At 35.6% G+C, this 19999-nt stretch overlaps 1 protein-coding gene across 3 annotated transcripts; it reads right to left on the bottom strand.

Annotated features, from left to right (window-relative positions):
* Nucleotides 1-1968: 1968 nt before the first annotated feature.
* On the bottom strand, nucleotides 1969-19744 carry miga2 (mitoguardin 2). 3 transcript variants are annotated; one of them, XM_051877401.1, is made up of 16 exons: nucleotides 19694-19744; nucleotides 18553-18828; nucleotides 17050-17257; nucleotides 16612-16727; nucleotides 16390-16510; nucleotides 14675-14805; nucleotides 14419-14536; nucleotides 13309-13415; nucleotides 13113-13225; nucleotides 11376-11448; nucleotides 11203-11289; nucleotides 10287-10385; nucleotides 9793-9927; nucleotides 9339-9392; nucleotides 9065-9181; nucleotides 1969-6165 (listed from the first exon to the last, which is right to left on the bottom strand). In XM_051877401.1, the coding sequence occupies exons 2-16, from the start codon at nucleotides 18646-18648 to the stop codon at nucleotides 5941-5943; spliced, it is 1800 nt and encodes a 599-aa protein (XP_051733361.1). In that variant the 5' UTR covers nucleotides 18649-18828; nucleotides 19694-19744; the 3' UTR covers nucleotides 1969-5940. The 3 variants fall into 3 exon arrangements, with proteins under 3 accessions (XP_051733361.1, XP_051733360.1, XP_051733362.1); XM_051877400.1 differs by having other exon boundaries at nucleotides 19646-19705; XM_051877402.1 differs by having other exon boundaries at nucleotides 13309-13385; nucleotides 19646-19705.
* Between the last annotated feature and the right edge of the window lie 255 nt (nucleotides 19745-19999).

Genomic DNA, 19999 nt, shown 5'->3' with positions numbered 1-19999 from the left:
GGCAGTTTTCCAAGCACAACACAGTGAGACTAATGAATGTAGGACAGCTTCTTCATTATTACTATAATGAAAAAAGTAAAATTTTTATGTGCTTGTCACAAACTTAAAGAACAAAAATTTCGCAGTGTTTAATAACCTTCAAAGGGCATAATTACTAATATGTATCCACCTTATTCCTGACTAGCCTACTGCATTTTGAATTATGGGTTGCACTTCTGGTTTGGGGAACTTCCATTTAAAAAGACTGAAACGAATTGTTTTAAATCGTAAGTTTGCCCTACAAATAAAGCTTTGACTATGACAAGAGCTCTTTTCAGTCGCTGCTTTCTATTTTCGTGATTTTCTTTTGTCCCTTTGCATACCGCTGTAATAGTATGAAAAAGGACAACATATACTGCACATTTGTGGTCTGTTCTCCCGATATAATTTACGATATATATCCCATTAATAATTCACTGGAATGCACGAAGAATCTCTCGTTTTTCTCCTCAAAGCCTCACGTCTCTTTCCAGGTTTGTTTTCACAGGTAAATACAATTTATTATCTGTAAAAATGATGGAAATCACTCTGAAATAGTATCACACAATGCTGAAGTTCATGAACATTTTTTATTAAGGCAACGTATATTACATAATACAGATATATATCACTGTAGTTATATTTAACCCGTCCGTTATTGCTGAGGAAAGAATCGCGCTTTTTCATGGCCTGTTGAAAGTACCTTGTTGATGCTTTTACATTTTTAAATGTCCTTTTAATGTTCGTTGGTTGAAGGGTGAGTAAAATAATGTTATCTCATTGCACCCAGTTTTAAAAAAAAAAACATATTATTGCGTTCATAGAGCGAGCCTTTCACTGACTGTTTACAGCTTAACGGAAGTTACACCCATAATTCGCGCAAAGCGTCATGGGGCGTAGGAATAAGGTGGATAATTGTTATATAAAAAGAAATTTACAAATTACTAACAATACAACAAATACTATAGTGATACAAATTAAATAAACTTGTTTTTCAGATACAGTATGTTTATTTACCATGTATGCATTTATTTAACATCTTGTTTTATTAACATTAATAGGCTACTGTCCCTTTAAGACCGAATCCACGGATACTGACACATATCCTGTTTTCACCCACCTGTTTACATCGTATTTACGAGAGATACTCCACACGATGGACATTTTGACAACTACGTGTGCATTTGACCATTCAGGCGCGAGAAGAACTGATCAAAAGAAGAAAGAGAGAGAGCGCGCTTCCGCCTATCCCGCCTTCACTAATCGATAACGAATTGAAATTGATAACGGTGATTGAAAGCATGCAGTTCGCAAAGTGTAGGTTGTCATCATTAATTTTGAAGTATTTCCACGCCCCTGAGGCTGACATTGTTTCTGCTGCTGCCGCCGGTCAGAAAATTCTGAGTTACGTTACGTGAGGTATCGTCTTGTATTGTTTTGAATGGGAGAAAGTGCATCGCGCGATATGGCGGAATAAGTCCCGCCTTCTAAATAAGAGCCAATCGCCGATTGGTAAAGTCATCGCGTCACTGCAGCAGCCGTTAGAAGCTAAGGTGACAAGACAAGAGACGCGCGCTTTAGGACTGCGCATGCGCATTAGCTTGATCCAGCCAGAAAAATAGTTTTTTTTTGTCATGATTCGAGCGTTTAGAAACAAAATTTATGAAACCGTTGTTGTCAGATTTCAAATATAAAATTTAATCGAAAGCTTGGCAAACAGCTTTGGAGAATTTGATGTTTCCCCATTCAAAGAGATAGGAGCTGCACTTGCATGCCCGAGAGGCGTTTCAAAGATGGCCGCCGAATGAAATAACTTGTCTTAAAGGGACTTTGATTTTTGCGAGTACAAGTACACGAGCTTGGTATCGGGCTGATACCGATACTGCTATCGGTGCATCCCTAATAAATAGGGTATGAATTGTCAATAATGACACGTTTTAAAGACAGATAGAAAAAAAGAAAGACTTTATGTTGGCTAGGGAAGGCAAAAATGACACAGTAAACCAATACAATGATTGAAACGTCATTAATTTGTAAGAACAAAAAGGCATTTGAAGAACACAAATACACACACCAAAAAGTTTCAAAGAAATAAAGACTTTCAAAGTTGTTTCCACCACCCCGGTTCGTCCTCTTTGGCCATCATTAGACACATTTCTAACATTTTAGACAGTGAATTATCTGGGTACAGCAGCTGTGGAGTGAAATAACAACTCCGTTCAATGAAAACATTCCCATACAATTCCATATAGACACCTTTATCTTTCTTCTACTTGGTGCTTTGTTTTGATTCGGTTATTATGAGAAACGGCACATCTATTTGAGCATTCAGGAACTAATATAAAAATCGGTTACTGTCAGTCAGTAACTCTTTTAGCACACTGGTGAATCTTTAATAATTACATCAAATATCAATAATCTTTAGAAGGACCAATGCTTCCAAAATGGGACACAAGTGACTGCTTCAGAGCTTTAAAAAGTAAAAAGAATAGCAATATAGCAGCACAGGTCAAAACATTATTTCATGATGTCTTCTCCCAAAACTCATGCAGCAGATTAAACAGCGTGTTGGAAAGTTTATTCACTGAAACCCCTTGGAATGATATGAACATTTACAACCTCACTTATACCTTCAGTCTGGCCTGTCTATTTTAAACACATTAGAACACTAAAAATAAAAATTAACCTTCGGTTTTTCTAGAAAAACCTGTTTATGATTTAAGTGAAATTTCAGGTGCACAATCTTGGTTATCCAATTAACAATAATTAATATCGATCAGAGGAATAAAGATGTGTTTGGCAAGTTTATTAAGAATTATATCTTTGCATCTAAGTTGGTGGAAATGGTTTTGAATCACAAAAAAGTACGATTTTAATTTAAGCAGTGCAGAGATCTAAAAGTGTGTTTTTCATAAAGACAAAGAAGAATATATCAATCAAAACAGAGGCACAAGACAACACTCATAACCTTGATTCTGACTGTTGCTCAAGCTCAAGTATGTCATTCAACGTCTTCTTTTATACTATATAGAAACAAGGTCTTTTACCGATTTTTAAATGAGAAAAACCCATATCCATTCACGTTTTAAATACCTTTTCATTTCAGTTCATATAAATTATACATCTGTCCAACAAGATTAAATTCAATAGCAAAACAGAAAAAAATTAAAAAATACTCTACATATAAGGTAGTTAACCACTGTATATTTTGATAAAAACAAAGAAAATGGACATCTGTATCTCTCTTTTTTTTAACAAATAAAGTGCAATACACCCAACACTGGCGAGGCCAGTTTTAAATAGTCAATACGAGGACAAAAGAAACACTATAATGATTCTAATATCTAATTTCTCAAATGCCTCCTGTGCACAATTAAAGGATTAGTTCACTTCAGAATTCAAATTTCCTGATCATTTACTCACCCCCATGTCATTCAAGATGTTCATGTCTTTCTTTCTTCAGTCGAAAAGAAGGAAAACATTCCAGGATTTTTCTCCATATAGTGGACTTCACTGGGGTTCAACGGGTTGAAGGTCCAAATGTCAGTTTCAGTGCAGCTTCAAAGAGCTCTACATGATCCCAGACGAGGAATAAGGGTCTTATCTAGAGAAACCATCAGCCATTTTCTAAAAAAAATATAAAAATTTTATACATTTTAACCACAAATTCTCATCTTGAACTAGTTCTGTGATGCGCCACGCATTACATAATCATGTTGGAAAGGTCACGCGTGACGTAGGCGGAAGTACTGAGCAAGTGTCTACAAAGCAAACGTGCGAAGACTAAGTCAAACGGTCTTTACCAAAAAAAAAAAAAAAAAAAAAAGGTAAATCAATGATGCCGGACGATTTTGAAGTTGGAAGAGAAAATGAGATGGAGTTTTTCGCCCTACCGCGGTACTTCCGCCTCTGTCACGTGTGATCTTTCCAACATGATTATGTAATGCATGGCGCATCGCAGAGCAGTGCAAGATGAGCATTTGTGGTTAAAAAGTATATCATTTTTATTTTTTTTTAGAAAATGACCAATCGTTTCTCTAGATAAGACCCTTATTCCTCGTCTGGGATCATGTAGAGCTCTTTGAAGCTGCACTGAAACTGACATTTGGACCTTCAACCCGTTGAACCCCAGTGAAGTCCGCTATATGGAGAAAAATCCTGGAATGTTTTCCTCAAAAACCTTCATTTCTTTTTGACTGAAGAAAGAAAGACATAAACATCTTGGATGACATGGGGGTGAGTAAATTATCAGGAAATTTTAATTCTGAAGTGAACTAATCCTTTAAGGAACATGGTCAAGTTTTGTCAAGGCTCAGTGACTTTGAGGATTGTTTTAGACATTTCATGAGTATTCTGTTTAAAATGACCAGAACTGGCCTTATTTTCTAAAATTATTAGAACTTTAATTAACACGTTTTGCTTGACTATATTATACGTTATTGCAGGTAAAATTTATTACCATATAACAGACCAATCAAAAGACCTGCAGGACGCTAGCAAATGTGTTTTGTTGTTTGTTTTTGAACTAATCGACAGCATCTGTGCCATTGTTTAGGTTTACTATTTAATTGTTTATGTTTATATACACACACATATGCATATGCATATATATATATATATATATATATATATAAAAACATAAACAATTAAATAGTATATGTCCCTCAAAAACAAACAAAAAATCCACTTTAGCATATATTTCAAATGTGTATACGCACAATATGTAAACGCATCTTTTTGTTTATATTCACAAAATCAAGTAGTGGTTGAAATTATCGTAATGGCACAGATGCAGTTCATAGTGTTTAGGAACCAGAGCTTGAAGGTTTGAACTCACTAAAAAAAAAAATAAAGCACATTTATTTGCCACATATATGAAGTTGATCATTCCTACTCACCTAATAGTGACGGCTCTACATTTGTGACATATTTGACCCAATACCACTAATGTATTAAATTTATAATACATAATGAATATCTATATAATAGAATAGTAGATAATCAGCCATTTTAGTCCATGAGCACGCCTGAATATTGATGAACAAAACAAGGTGTTTAAATCAAGAATGACATATGATGACAGAAAATATAACACACCAACAACTACATTTCATTGACTTAAATATCCGAGGATTACGCTCTGATGAACACTGTAACTGATATATTGTGAGGGTGAGAATAAACCAACAGCACAAACCACAAGGGCTACAGCAACTCTCAGAGGACACAATTGAGCTCAGTTAATGTGATCTGGACCGCTACATCCTGTTTTAATGACGCACTTCCTGTGTGAGTCTCTCTTTGAAATCTCTTAAACTGCCTTCACATCTAAAATGTGCTGATAGATTTACACTAAAGTTCATAAATCTGTCTTGATTCTCCCTCTTCATTGTGTTCAGTGCAAGACTTTATTTGGCCATTGGCACAAAAAATAAACGCTCAACAACACACTAACGGCCTGTAAAACAAACAAAAGCTAGTTTTTTGACGAAAGAGGCATGTGGGTTCGATTCAGAAGAGCTGCAACTCAAAACGAGGCTGAACGTTTGGCTAAAACCAAGTTTGGTTTTTATTCAGTTCCTTCAGATCATGGCGAGTTCCTCAGTGGTTTCAGAAAGAATCCATTTCCAAAGCATTCGTCAATCTGGGCAAATCCCGGTTCATAAAATTCAGGTGTCTAGATAGCAGCACTGGATTTTTTTCAGTGGCAAACGCAAATTTGCAGAAGCCAATCAAGAAAAGACCTCAGATGAGTCAGTCTCTCTAAATATTGGATGAAGTGGGACTGTAGCTGTAACGCCATTTAAGCGAATGCAGTTCTGTGAACTCTTTACAGTCATGCTGATTGGTCGGCGGTGACGAATAGCTAAATGAGACCTGGGCTTTTTTAAAACTAGATTAGGTCATCAAGCATTCTGCACCTCAGTCTTGCTGTCCACTGACGTCCGGATGACCGCTGTTGTCTTGGCAAGGGCTCTTGGGTAGAGCTCCATTGGTCTCAGGTAGACTGTCAATGCCCAGGTAACCCACTAGGATATCCGCCCGTCTGTGGGACAGACTGAGGATGTCTTCGGCCAGAGACGGGACGGATGTGAAACGCACCTTATCATGGTCAAACATGTCCTTCAGATACTGCACGATCTGTTGCTGTGGAGATCAAAGGAGAATGAATTTAGGAATAACTTGACTTCATCGTGTTTGAAGGGCCAGTGTGTATTGAATTGACTAGTGTATTGGTGATTTTCAATGGATATATGAAGTCAGTTCTCCTCGAGTTCACAACGGTGTCTGAATTTCACTAATGACAAACAAACACAATACTGACTGTATTCATGTTCAAAACTAATGTTATAAAATGATTAGTTCCAGTCCTTTATCTGATTGGTCAATAGCTGTGTTTTATTCACGATAAAACACGGCTATGACCGCTTCACCCAACGGTTCTGTGTATCAGTACACAACACCCTTAGCAGCCACTCTTAGCAACGTAAACTGTTTGTTCTCAATGGATATTGTTCATTGAAGCTTACTGTATTACGTAGAAGAGTATTGTGAGAAAGGGATCGAGTGAGCGAGTTTATTACATGCATTCAGATTTAGCATTTTCCTTCATGTTCATAATAAAAAATCTGTTTGAATTTACGCTGCGATCTTGTCCTTTTAAGAGTTAATGGGTTTTCCCGTATCCTGCTGACACTGACAGTGCTAGTCAAAGCATTTGTCCTTTTGCTTCTTGTATAGCGACTAGTAACTCGAGTAACTCGGTCATGAAGACAGTCTTTTTCTGTTGCTGTTCACAGTCAGGGACTATTTTTTCCAGCGGATGGAAGGCTTTTAGTTATTTTACTTCATGAAAGTTGCATTGATACATATTTTTTGCCTTTAATATTTGTATTGTGTGGTAACCATTTTATAAAAGTAATAAGCCCCGTGAAGCCGTAGTTTACAGTGAATTTATCACAGCTAAGGGGCTTTGTTAGGCACGACGTGGAGCGGAGGGCTTATTGCTTTATTTTAACATTTCCAATCAGACAAACTTATTTTTGTCAAATGTTTTGCATGTAAGATATGTTTGTGCATCTTTATGTAAAATAAATGACACTTGTTTTGATCATTTCATATGTAATGCAATGACATTCAGAGAATTTTCAGTGTTTATATTAACACTAAAAATTCTCTCTCTATATATCTATATACATCTATCTATCTATCTATCTATCTATCTATCTATCTATCTATCTATCTATCTATCTCTCTCTCTCTCTCTCATATATATATATATATATATATATTTATTTATTTATATATATATATGTGTGTGTGTGAGTGTGTATGTATTTAAGGAAATTAATACTTTTATTCAGCAAGGATGCTTTAATTTGTTAAAAAGTGATCAAAAGCCACACCCCCAACATTATAAGGACATGCTGATGTCCTCTGCAAGAGAAATATTATTTCTTATGTGTATTCAATCAATGTTGTAGCTTTTACATGATCAATTTTGTTAATCTTATATGAGTTACATAGATTTCCTTACATAATCCTTACATAACTTTTAAATCATTAGAAAATGTAATTTGTTTTTTGACATATAGATATATGTGTGTAAGCACAGCACAGATTTTCTACCTTTATTGTTTTCTAAGATATGTTGTTTCTGACAGAGGGAGTTTCAAAAGAGTGCTGTTTAAGAATGTAAAGGGATGAACCGAAGGTTTCAAGCAGGTCGCTGCCCAACGGAGGTTATGCCGAACATGTAAGGGTTAGATTTTGATTGATGAGCATGGAGATATACATATATTACCTTTTTATTTTAATGTCTAAGCATTGGGTCACATCATGGGCTCTGTCATACATTTAGTGATATATTGTTTTTTATGTTTTTCTCTCTCTCTGATGTGTCAAAGCTAATCTACAGTTTCTGTGAGAATAATGACTCTTTCTGCAGTCAAGGTCAGTTATCTGGGAAGAAGTTTAGGGAGTTAGATAAGATGTTTCCAATTAAAAATATTTATGCACGTCAGGTGGGCACAACTATCATGGGATGTTGGTGATTATTATGGGATGTCGATAAACCGGAAAATGTACTTATATGATAAAAGGAAGTAGGAGGCCTTATGATAATTTACTCATTTGTTTATCCAATCGATTTTGAAAGTCTTTGTTTGCTGAAAAATGAATGTGTATGATTTAACTGAATAAATACTCTGTTTTGTTTGGAGTTTCACTTGGTAGCTCTCTGAGGTATGTTTTCAGTTGTAAGAGAGACTACCCTGATTATCGATTTTCAAAAATTAATATGATTTAATAATTTTACTGTTGAACATACACATATATATTTATTAGGGGTGTAACGGTACGTGTATTCGTATCGAACGGTTCACGGGGCAAGTTCCAAATGGAAGTGATCATCCCTACGCCCTATGTGATCATCTTTATGTGAGCAGGGCATGTGCGTGACCTTGACCTTGGCAAAGGAAGCCATATATATATATATATATATAACTTTTTATATATTATATAGCGTATTTTAAAAACTATTTAAAATATAAAATGTATGTTTTTTTATTTGCAACAGTTAGGCTAAAAAAAGAAAAAAGAATTATGCCGTTAAAACAGTGACATCTGCTGACGGACACTGTGCTGCGTTGTCACGGGAACATCCCAGCTGAAGATAATGAGGAAATTACGCCGCTCCCTTTCCCAAGTGCATTCCAAACTGCTACATACGGCACGCGCGTGCCCTGCTCACACAGGGATGATCACTTCCATTTGGAATTTTTCCTTGTGAACCGTTTGGTACGAATACGTGTACCATTACACCCCTAATATACATATGTACTGTGTATATATATATATATATATATATACACACACACACACACACACACACAGGGTTTATGATCTGATCGCAGACATCAGTGTGTCACAGAGGTCAGATTAGCATCAGATTATGTGCTGATCTGGATTACACTTCTTTCTGGATTACTTGGAGGTTTGTCTCACGTGTAATGGAGGAGTGTGGAGAATACTGAGAACATCTTACCTTGAATATGGTGCACACCTCACTGAGGTGCTGTCGGGGGCCCAGAAACCCGAAAGCCAATACTGGACTCACATGTTCGGAGATGGCATAGAAATGGGCAATGAAACCGTCAGGGACCTGAGCAACAAACACAAAACAAGAGATACTATTACAATCAGAATCAATGAAACCCCTAACAAACGTAACTCATCCAACCCTCACAGTTTGTGCTACAGATATGATTCCTCAAATCAAGCAATGTAGATCAGATGTGTTTGCAGTTTTTCACACTCACCATTAGCAGTCTCCTTTTGGCTTTTAAGACAGACCAACAGGCTGTAGCCAATGCCTTATTTAAACAGAGAGAGACACAAAAAGATAAAACAAATACAAAGACATAGAAATTACAGACCATAAAAAGTATAGAATGTATATAATTTACCAATATTTGATCTTCAAAATAAAGGCTTCTCATTGTTTTAGCAAATAACCTTTCTTATCAAGAACCAGTGTTTGACTTTTAAGGATTCTTGGGTTGCTATATGGTTCTTTTTAGGTTGTTCAGATCAGGGTTTTGTATTCTGGGCTCTGTAAAACACCAGAACATAGATAGTCCCTGAAGAACTAGAGAATAAAATCTTCTCTGTGGCACTTAAGAATTTATCCCACGCTCCTTTTTGGTTCTAAACGAAACCTTTATTTTCAGTTGTGTAGATCCAATACGTTTGGACTCAAGTACGTTTTCTTACCGTCTCCTTGAAACTATCCGAGAGCCATCGGTTCCTCAGAACCGCGACCACTGAAGACGGAGGACTTTCCAGATCTTCAAACGCATCCATCAGGATAAAGTCCAGCACAATGTCAAAGAAGTTCATACAGACCACCTATAGCACAATCAAAGGTCAAAAATCTAAATTCTGTAAGTCTAAAGAAAGAGCTAGGAAGTCACTTTTTTTTTTTAAATATTATTTATAAACTATTGTAGTATTTATTAATATTTAGAATTAGCTTTTATTTTTATATTATAGTTTGTTTTGGTAATTTTGTTATGTGTTTTGTAATTTGATATTTTATTTCATGTAATCTTTATTTAAATAATGAAAATGCTTTTTAATAGTTTTGGTTTTAGTTAACAATAACAACACTGGGACAGTCAAGAATAGCTGCTTGAAATTCGACTTGAACACACAGAATATTGTTTAGGAACGAAACAGACAGATAAATAAGACAAAATAGTACACACCCCTCGTCCTTCCAGCTCCATCTTGGTGACCGGCCACGTCTCCTCTTTCTGCGTGTACTGCAACATGTCATCATAACTCTCCAGAAACGCCTTTGGACTCTAAACATTCACACACACATTCAAAAGCAGATGACAAAACCATAATTTCAATCAAAAAATCCAGACATAAAATTTTAAAATGACTGTTTTCATATTATTATTTACAGTCTCAGGTTTTATTAAGCACAATTCATTAATGCGTGTTATTTTATGGGGAAAAAATATATATAATATATATAAAATTGTATATAATTTTTCATCAAAATGTAGTAACTTTCTCCACCTCTGAAACAACATTCCTTCCTGTTAAATGGTTAATAATAATAATACTATTATTAACCAATAATATCACACCATACTTCTCATGTATAATACAGTCCTGCATACATTATTAACCACTGTATATTCAGAAATGTCACATTCCACTTAAATAGGACATATTATGCCCTTTTACAGAGTCTTGATTTTGTTTTTGGGTCGACAAGAACAGATTTTCATGCTTGATTGTTCAAAAAATGCATTATTTTCTCATATTTGTCATATGACAATGCAGTCTGTCAGTAACGCTCTGTTTAGTTCCTGTCTCTATGAAGCCCCTCCTTCTGAAAAGCACAATGTGCTCTGATTGGTCAGCTGGAGCAGTGTGTCAAGATTGGTCAACCGCTTTGAGCGTGTTTGGGAAATGTCCCGCCCCTTATCACAGCCGCGAGTTTCAACAAACTAACTCAACTCAACCAGGCCCCGCCCCTTTATTTTGCATATGCCTTGGGCGGGAATTATTTAAACGAGGTGATTGAACATGTACAAAAAGCAGAATAGGTCCTCTTTAAGTTAAGGTTTAAGTTAAATCTGTATTTGTAAGTCATTTTTAAAGCACCTTGTTGGCTTTGGCCAGGAGTCCAGATATCATCCGCTTCCCTGTTTCCATGAAGAATATTCTGTGTCTCTCATCCAGCAGCAGCACCTACAGATACAACAAACACATACAGATTTTACCAACAGCCCTGTTCCCATGTGTGTGTGTGTAATCATGTGTGAGAGTGTGCTGACCTGGAAGGCCTGTCGAACGCAGTGCAGTTTGGCAAGGAAGTCCTGATCGCTGTAACACTCCAGGAGTTCAGTTCTGTAAAACAGAGGCACAAAAATGACACTGAGTGTGTTCCCATCAGCCTTTGCTTCCTGACCTAATATGGAAATCCTCAAATCCCAGAGGAGAATGCGTGAGGGGAACATCTGCACAGTATGTGCAGTCGTACACATGGTCTCATCTCATCTTAGAAACAGTGCTAATGGAGTGGAGTGTAGGGTTTAGGATATTAATATTCATTGTTTTATTCATTCATTAGCATGTATTGTGTAGGACAGCAGTTCTCAAACTTTTTGACTCAAAGGCCTCTGTTACAGGCTGTTTCTGGTGTAATTTTCAATTTTTTTTAATTACAGCGATGAAAACAGGTAAGGGGAAAAAAAGGTGTGAACATTGTGTATTTTTTTAAAGATATCTGCTTTACTTGCTCATTTGTAGTTACTTTAAGGGATTATTATTATTATTAATACCTTATATGTCCAAAACTGTAATTTTTCACGAAAAAAAAACAAAAAAAAAAACATTTTGTTGCAACATTTTCAATTTTCAAATTGAATCAAGATTGAATACATTTGGTCAAAATCTCATGTTATAAAAGATGAAGTGCTATGCAGGCTATTTAAGACAATATTGGCTGCTTAGACAGCAATACTGAGCTAAACTGCAAACTGTTTGCCCTCTCAATCTTCTCCCATCCCACATCTCAGACCTCACATACATAAAATATAACCCTTTAAAGACATAGTTTTTAAAGTAAAGAGTAAAGGAAGCATGTACAGTACTTTCTGAAACAACCAGTTCTTTATTTACTCTAGTAAGTTCACAAGTACTTAATCACTTCATAGCGTTAGCAGATTAAAGTTGGGCAATAATATAGTTTTGTGAGGATACAAGCAATTAAAATTTGATATACAGTATATATTATATATATATATATATATATTTATTATATTATATTATATCGCTTTATGTGAGTATATTGTATGTATGCGGATAAATTTGAACATATATATACAGCTATATAAAGAGCTGGTGATGACGCAGTTACATTTTGCAATAAAAGTCAAGCAGTTGATATTTGTTATATAGTTTATATCACTTTACATAAAAAAGGTAATTGTGACTTTTTATCTCACAATTCTGACTTTTTTCTCAGAATTGCATGATATAAACTTGCAATTGCGTCTTATAAAGTCAGAATTGCGAGATATAAAGTCAAAATTACAAGATATAAAGTCAGAATTGCTTGATATAAAGTCAGAAATGCGAGATATAAAGTCAGAATTGCAAGATATAAAGTCAGAATTGCGAGATATAAAGTCAAAATTGCGAGATATAAAGTCAGAATTGCGTGATATAAAGTCAGAATTGCGTGATATAAAGTGAAGAATTGCGAGATATAAAGTCAGAACTGTTATAAAGTCAGAAATGTGAGATATAAAGTCAGAATTGCGATATAAACTTTATATCACGCAATTCTGAGAAAAAAAGTCAGAATTGTGAGATAAAAAAAATAAAAAAGGTTGCGAATTTATTTCATGACGGAAACAAGCTTCCATAGTACGCAGATAAAGTGGGATATAATATATATCCAAATTTATGTATTTTAAGGATAAGGGTCCCAGTATATAATATTTATGGTGTCAATATGTAGCGTGCAGCATGAAGGGTGTCAGTATGCAGTGTGTAGTATGCACTACCTCAGTGATCTGCAGGCCACGTCTCCATCTCTCACTAAACTCAGGGCTTCTTCGTACAGAGCTGCCGGCTTCAGCGGATGATACGTGTCCTCTAGTGAGAACGTCTCAAACAACTATAGAGACAAAGTGGGAAGTGACATCATATACCTGCAGAAGAACTTGCACGTGTCTGTTTACACCGTGTGTGTGTCCTGACCTCAGCGGCGGAGAAAAACGAGTCGTCCGACGTGACTGTCGTGGCATCGTCGTCTTGGATTGGATAAGAGCTTCCCACTGTGGGCAGAATCAGCGTTCCTTCACTCTCTGCACACAAACTACTTCGTTAAGGAAGTTACAAACAACACACTGGTGACATATCCCAGGGTTGCCAACTTTGGTTGCCTGGCTGGAGGGAGATTTTGATGACTGAATCGGTCACGTCCCCATTATGATCCAATAATTAAATTTTTTATTGGGGGATAAAAATATCTTAATTTGTGTTCTGAAGATGAACGAAGTTCTTACGGGTTTGGAACGACATTAGGGTGAGTAATTAATGACAGAAATTTCATTTTTGGGGTGAAATAACCCTTTAATCGTGCAGCTCTAGTGTAAAGTGTTACCTAACCTATGCTACAATATAAACTGCATAAGGCTTGTTTGTCCACAGCTGGAAATCAGAAATGCAGTTTTAAATCATACTAATCTTTAAACCACTACACCACTAATTATTGATAGAAAATTAATCTTTTTATTAAAGGGGACCTATAATACCCCTTTTACTAGCTGTAATATAAGTCTCTGGTGTCCCCAAAATGTGTCTATGAAGTTTCAGCTCAAAATCCCCCACAGATCATTTATTATAGCTTGTCAAATTTACCCCTATTTGGGTGTGAGCAAAAACACGCCGTTTTTGCGTGTATCCCTTTAAATGCAAATGAGCTGCTGCTCCCGGACCCCTTTCCAGAAGAGGGCGGAGCTTTAACAGCTCGCGCTTCGGTTGCTCAACAACAACAAAGCTGGAGAATCTCACGCAGCCGAAAATGAGGATTGTCAGTAACGGTGTTCAACCTTACATTGTTCAAACCGGAGTCGACACTGATGGAGAGACTCAGGAAGAAGTTACAACTTTTAGAATGAAACTGGACGTTTCTGAATGGTTAGTATGGCGCTTCATATGATTAAAAAATGTTTTGAACAAATCAAGTCCCATGCTGGTGTGATAATTCTATTTTAAGCTGTCTTTTTATTTGGTGTAAGAGCATGAGACAGCACCTCAAAAGACATTTGGCAACCCTGCATAAGCATGCGTTGGTGCGCGTCTGACCCAGATCAGCGAGCAGGCTGTCAGGAGGGATGGTGCTGCCGAAGTCTTCCTGTAGATGGTAGGCTCGGTGCAGCAGAGATTCCAGCTTCTCCGCAAACTGATGATTCTGAAGTTCAGGCTGAAAATCAAATTGCAGTTGAACAGAAATCACACAGAGAAAGAAGGACTCTCAAAAGAGTTAGATGAACACATGACTCTTGGTATTTTTACTTAGCAGCTGCTTCTGTAGTGATGCTTATGAATAAGAGATATTTACCGAATGACGCTCAACGAGTTCTGATCCTTGCGGGGCGAGACTGCTAGAGCCCGATGCACCGGAGTGAGCTTTGTGTCTGATGTTTAAAGCCAGTTCCCACTTCCGAAGAGCTTCCTCAAAAAGCTCCATACCTGCAGGAGGAAAAAACCTCCATCAGCTGCACACATCTCTACACTTATGGAAGTCTCTTCTGCTCACCAAGGCTGCATTTATTTGATAAAAATACAGTAAAAACAGTTATAATGTGAAATTTTATCACAATTTAAAATAACTGGTTTTCTATTGTAATATATGTGACCCGTGTTGGCATTACGAGCTACAGGCAAAACAAGTCAAAAATGTCAATTTGGGGTTTTCACAAAAATTAGTTCATTAAGCCCTCATCTAACGATCCAAATGCTTCAAATAGCAATTAAACATCTAAATATATCATTATTTGTATGCTTTCTGAGAGGAGTACCTTTCCTTTGTCCAAGAAAAATGCCGTTTTTTCTCTGCTCCCCCCACCTCTCGCGCTCCCCCCTCAACAATTCCTCATTAGTCCAAGTTTGGTATCGTTTTAAAGCGCATTATTCCAACTTTGTGAATATTCATAGCGAATTCTCGATGGCATGAGTCTAAACCAATAAAATGTGATTTTCAAACTCATACTGATGTAAACAAATCGATCTTAGTCGCGCTGACTTGACAGATCCGAAGCGCGCGAACAAAGACGCCTCAGACAGCGCGCGATCCCGATATACACATATAAACAGAAACAGTACTTCAAAATATTTAAGTAAAATATTGAAAAAAAAGTTGAATATATATATTTGGTTTTGACGAGGTGTGTGCGCCAAATTAGGAGTTAGTGTTTTTGAACCATACTATAGTATATTGTAGTATACTGTATATATTATAGTATTTACAACACTTTGTTAATGAATGCTACAGCATACCGTAGTATTAACTATAGTGAACTGATAAACTGTAATAAATACTGTAGTATACTTTAGTTTTTAGTACAGTAAACTGGAGTGTATTGTAGTGTATATACCCTATAGTTGTGGAAAACTTAGTACAGTATTGGATAAAAATTGTTTATATTACTATAGTTGTTATATAACCACAGCAACTGTAGAATTACCACAACAAATTAATTGAAATACTTTACTATAGTATGGTTCAAAAACACTATAGTATTTACTATAATTTACTATAGTATTTTTGACTTTACTGACTTCAAACAGGTGTCATTTTAACAAATCATACATCATTTAATAGAGATTGTGAAAATAACAATAACAAATTTTTGACAATTTGCTCATTGCGACTCATTTTGCCAGCATGGGTCATATATGTTAAAATGTAAATTATTCCTGTGATCAAAGCTGAATTTTCAACATCATTACTCCAGTCTTCAGTGTCACATGATCCTTCATAAATCATTCTGATATGCTGATTTGCTGCTCAAAAAAACATTTCTTATTATTATCAGTGTTGAAAACAGTTGTGCTGCAGAATATTTTTGTGAAAACCATGAACAGAAAGTTTAAAAGAACAGCATTTTTATGAAACAGAAATCTTTTGTAACATTATAAATGTCTTTACTGTCAATTTTGATGTATTTAATGCATCCTTGCTGAATTTAAAAAAATAAAAATCTTACTTCAAACTTTTGAACAGTATGTAGTATGGAAGACAATACAATAGATCACAACACTAAACTACATTACCCATGAGATACAGGTTCTCAGCATTGGCATCCTCTCCAACTCCCGCCTCCTCCGCCACTGGCTCCGCCTCCCACGGCATCCCAGTGTTTACTGATTGGTTGGGAGAGGAGGGGACTCGCATCTGAGGCAGATCCAAACAAAACGGTTAAAAACTGTTAGTTAAGCCTTTTAACAGCAGATTTGTTGACAAATAAACAGGTAGACAATGTGAGATTTACGTACAGAGGCGATGCTGTGCGAAGAGCTGGAGTGTTTGCTTTGTGCGAGAGACGAGACGCCGCTGAACGTGTCATTACTGCGGGTGCTGGGACTCATCATCTGCCGCCCTGGAACCGGACCTGAACACAGACAAATGAACAAACAAAAACAATAGGAATATGAGATCCATGTTTTTTTGTATATAGCATTTACAGGTGACATATCATGAAAAACTGTATATATATTTTTTCTTATATATTCCATTACATGATGTGCCGATTAATTAATCGCAAATTAACTGCACATTAAATTTGGCTGAGAAATTACCCCCAAAAGATCTTTTAAAGTCATTATTGTGTTAAATGAGAAAGTTATGTTATAATATAAAATTATGAACATACAAAAAAATTTAAATACTATAAAATTGTATAACATTAAAGCAAAATACATGGATATGCTCACCTCTCTTGAGCGAGGCCGGCCGGCTGGTTCGGAGCAGCTGTTCTGGGATGCCCACAGGTTTCTGTGCTTCTTTACTGGCCACCTGCTTCCTCTTCCTGCCCCGCCTCTTTAACTGATGTGCGGTCAGTGCCAGAGCGACGCTGCCCAGTGCCGTGGCGAACAGCACCTTCTTCAGACTAGGACTCAGCTTCAGCTGAGAGAAAATAGACTGAGAGAGAAACAGAGAGATTGAGTCAGAAATGAGGAATGCCAGAATGGAAAAAGGGAAAAGGAGGGAAAAAAAACAGGAATCAGTTATTTGATGTTTTCGCTTTGCATTCATTATTTAAAAAAAAAAAAAAAAAAAAACTATTTAAACAAATTGCTGAAAAGTCCAAAAGTTTCTGAAAGAAAAACATATTTTGTTTATATAAACATATATAAATATATAAAAATAAACATATAAAAATATATAAACATTTTTAATAATATTTTAATATATATTTACATTGAAAATATATTAAAATATATTATATAAAATATTTTTTTTAAAAATGGACAAAAATATGAGAGTATGCACGTAAACTAATTAAAACATTTTTTATAAATATATTTTAACATCTATATTAGCATTTTTGTATATTTTGAAATTTATATTTTTGCTGGATGGAATTTCTGTATATATATTAAAATACATTTTGGGTGAATGAATTTTATTTTTTTTTTTTTTTTACAAAGATTTTGGAAAATATAAATATATTTACATCGAAAATATTTTTAAAAAATTAGAAAAAATATATGCATAAATTGAATAATTGCGTAAATTCATCTTTTTATTTTTACTTTGTTTCATTAAGTGCAACAAAGTGTTAAAATTACTAAAAAAGCAAAAACTAATAAAAATGACAAAAGCACAAAACACAAATACTAAAACATAAACTAAAAAGAAAACTGAAAATATAATAAAAATTAGAAGATAATTCAAATTATTAACAAATACTATAATAGTATATAAATAATACTAAAATAACACTGGTTGAAATCCACAATTGTATAATGTGAATCAATCAGCAACTGATTATTCAAAATGGAGATTTTTTATTTTTAAAACGTACCAAATATGGTAGTTTCAATATTATTACATTTTACATGCTTAATTTTATTCTTTATTAAATGTCATCAGAGCAGCAAAACTTTCATTTATAGTTGACAGCTCTGCGTAAAATATATATAATCAACTCTTTTTAGACCCTTCAAAATCAGATTTTGTCAAATTCTGTAAAGGACAGGAAAAAAATAGATATTTACATTTTTTTGAAGAAGAAGATAGCATTGTTACAACTATACCTGGGCTGTAGTAATGCCTTCGCAAACTCCCTCAGACATATTGTCGTTTTTTTCACTTTTATTTGTTAGCAGACAATGTAAAGTCCAAGACCACTGTGGTATATATAGTAGTTGTGTATGTATCGAGCAGTTGTGTGGCGTATGATCAGATATACAGAGGCGTGTTCTGCTGTGTACCTGTCCAAAGGTAGAATACAGGAACACAGGGATCTCAGCCACGGTCATGGCTAAGGCCTGCATGATGGACATGCCCTCGGCACTTCTGAATGACATCTCAGCTCCGCCCCTCCCTCCTGCAGATGCTTTCACATCCGAGTCGCTCCAAACGTATCCCGGAGCTCAGTTCTGGCCTCTAGGCTGGACGTGACACTGACTGGAGATCAGCAGGACTCATCCACAAACAGAGCTTCGAGTTCCACGTCTCAGTGTTGCAGCGTTCCGCATTTTCATTGCCTTGGAGACCAAAAAACATTTCATATCATTTTAGTGGTTTAGATTAGAAGCTTTGCTTATATAAACAGATTCAAACAGACCATATTCAAAATATGTGTCAATACTGGCACAGTGACATGTAGTTAGATGGAAACCTCATATTATGGCATTCTCACGCTACAATAAAAGCTTAATTTGACCTATAAAAATCTAATATAATAATCTGCCTCTATATAATAAGGTGAATCTCACAAAACTTGTCAGGAATATGCGTGGTTCATATACACAAGGAAGGAATAAATTATATTTTGCATGAAGAAAATGAAGCCTATTTCTAATATTTAAATAAAATGGGGGGATAGATAGACCTAAGCATATCACACGCCCCTTCTTCAGTCATTTCTGACCGTTCAAGACATAATTTTATGAATTATAACATTGCTGCTGCTGCTGCTGCAGAGTAATAGTGGTTCTTGAGGAATCATTTTTCTCAGAAATATAAAGGTTTATGTTGACAATACAACATATTTACCTGCAACTACATTACATGAATATCAGAAGTCACTGGCAACAACAAAAACCACATAGACCTGTTTATTTTAAGGTGATTTATTTTATTATTATTTGATCATTCTTATTGTATTTATACTGATTCATAAATAAACTGAGCTTCCATGTGTCCTTAGCTTAGCTCAACACACATACACCAGGCTCTTTTAGGTGGTGTCTCCGTCATATAAACATGTTTATATGCTTGAACCGGAGATAAAATCAGACACCAGTAGCAGATTCAATTGCAATATTAAAAGTGAAATACTGAAAAGCAGCCCGCACTCACTTTCTCCTGGCTTGGAAGGACATTTTCATTCCGCATTCACACACTAACCTGTGATTTCCTGGTAGGCGGGGCAGAGTTTTGAGCGACAGCTGGAAAAACGTATAACGGCTTTAGATGGCTCAGCGGAAACCAATCGGGAAAGAGGAGGGAGATACGTAAAGCGTTGATTATCCAATGATATCAACAGTCGCGATGCGACTCTTGCCTCTCCATGAACTGACGTCTGACTGTATCGAGCACATAATAATATTATTATTATTATTATTATTATTATTATTATTTATATAATAATAATTAATTAATATTATTAATAACAAAAAATATTACGATTACGTTTAATGTACATTGTATGAT

This window comes from Ctenopharyngodon idella, chromosome 21 (genome assembly GCF_019924925.1).
Source record: "Ctenopharyngodon idella isolate HZGC_01 chromosome 21, HZGC01, whole genome shotgun sequence".
Lineage (NCBI taxonomy): Eukaryota > Metazoa > Chordata > Actinopteri > Cypriniformes > Xenocyprididae > Ctenopharyngodon > Ctenopharyngodon idella.
This window is presented reverse-complemented; position numbering and strand designations above follow the sequence as displayed.

What these genes read in the sequence shown, in the direction of transcription:
- miga2 (XM_051877401.1), bottom strand. Translation starts at nt 18,648, where the DNA reads ATGTCATTCAGAAGTGCCGAGGGCATGTCCATCATGCAGGCCTTAGCC. An exon ending in CTTCGCACAGCATCGCCTCT is followed by an intron (nt 16,511 to 16,611) that starts GTACGTAAATCT and finishes GATCTGCCTCAG; the next exon opens with ATGCGAGTCCCCTCCTCTCC. An exon ending in AGGTGTGCACCATATTCAAG is followed by an intron (nt 6,166 to 9,064) that starts GTAAGATGTTCT and finishes TGATCTCCACAG; the next exon opens with CAACAGATCGTGCAGTATCT.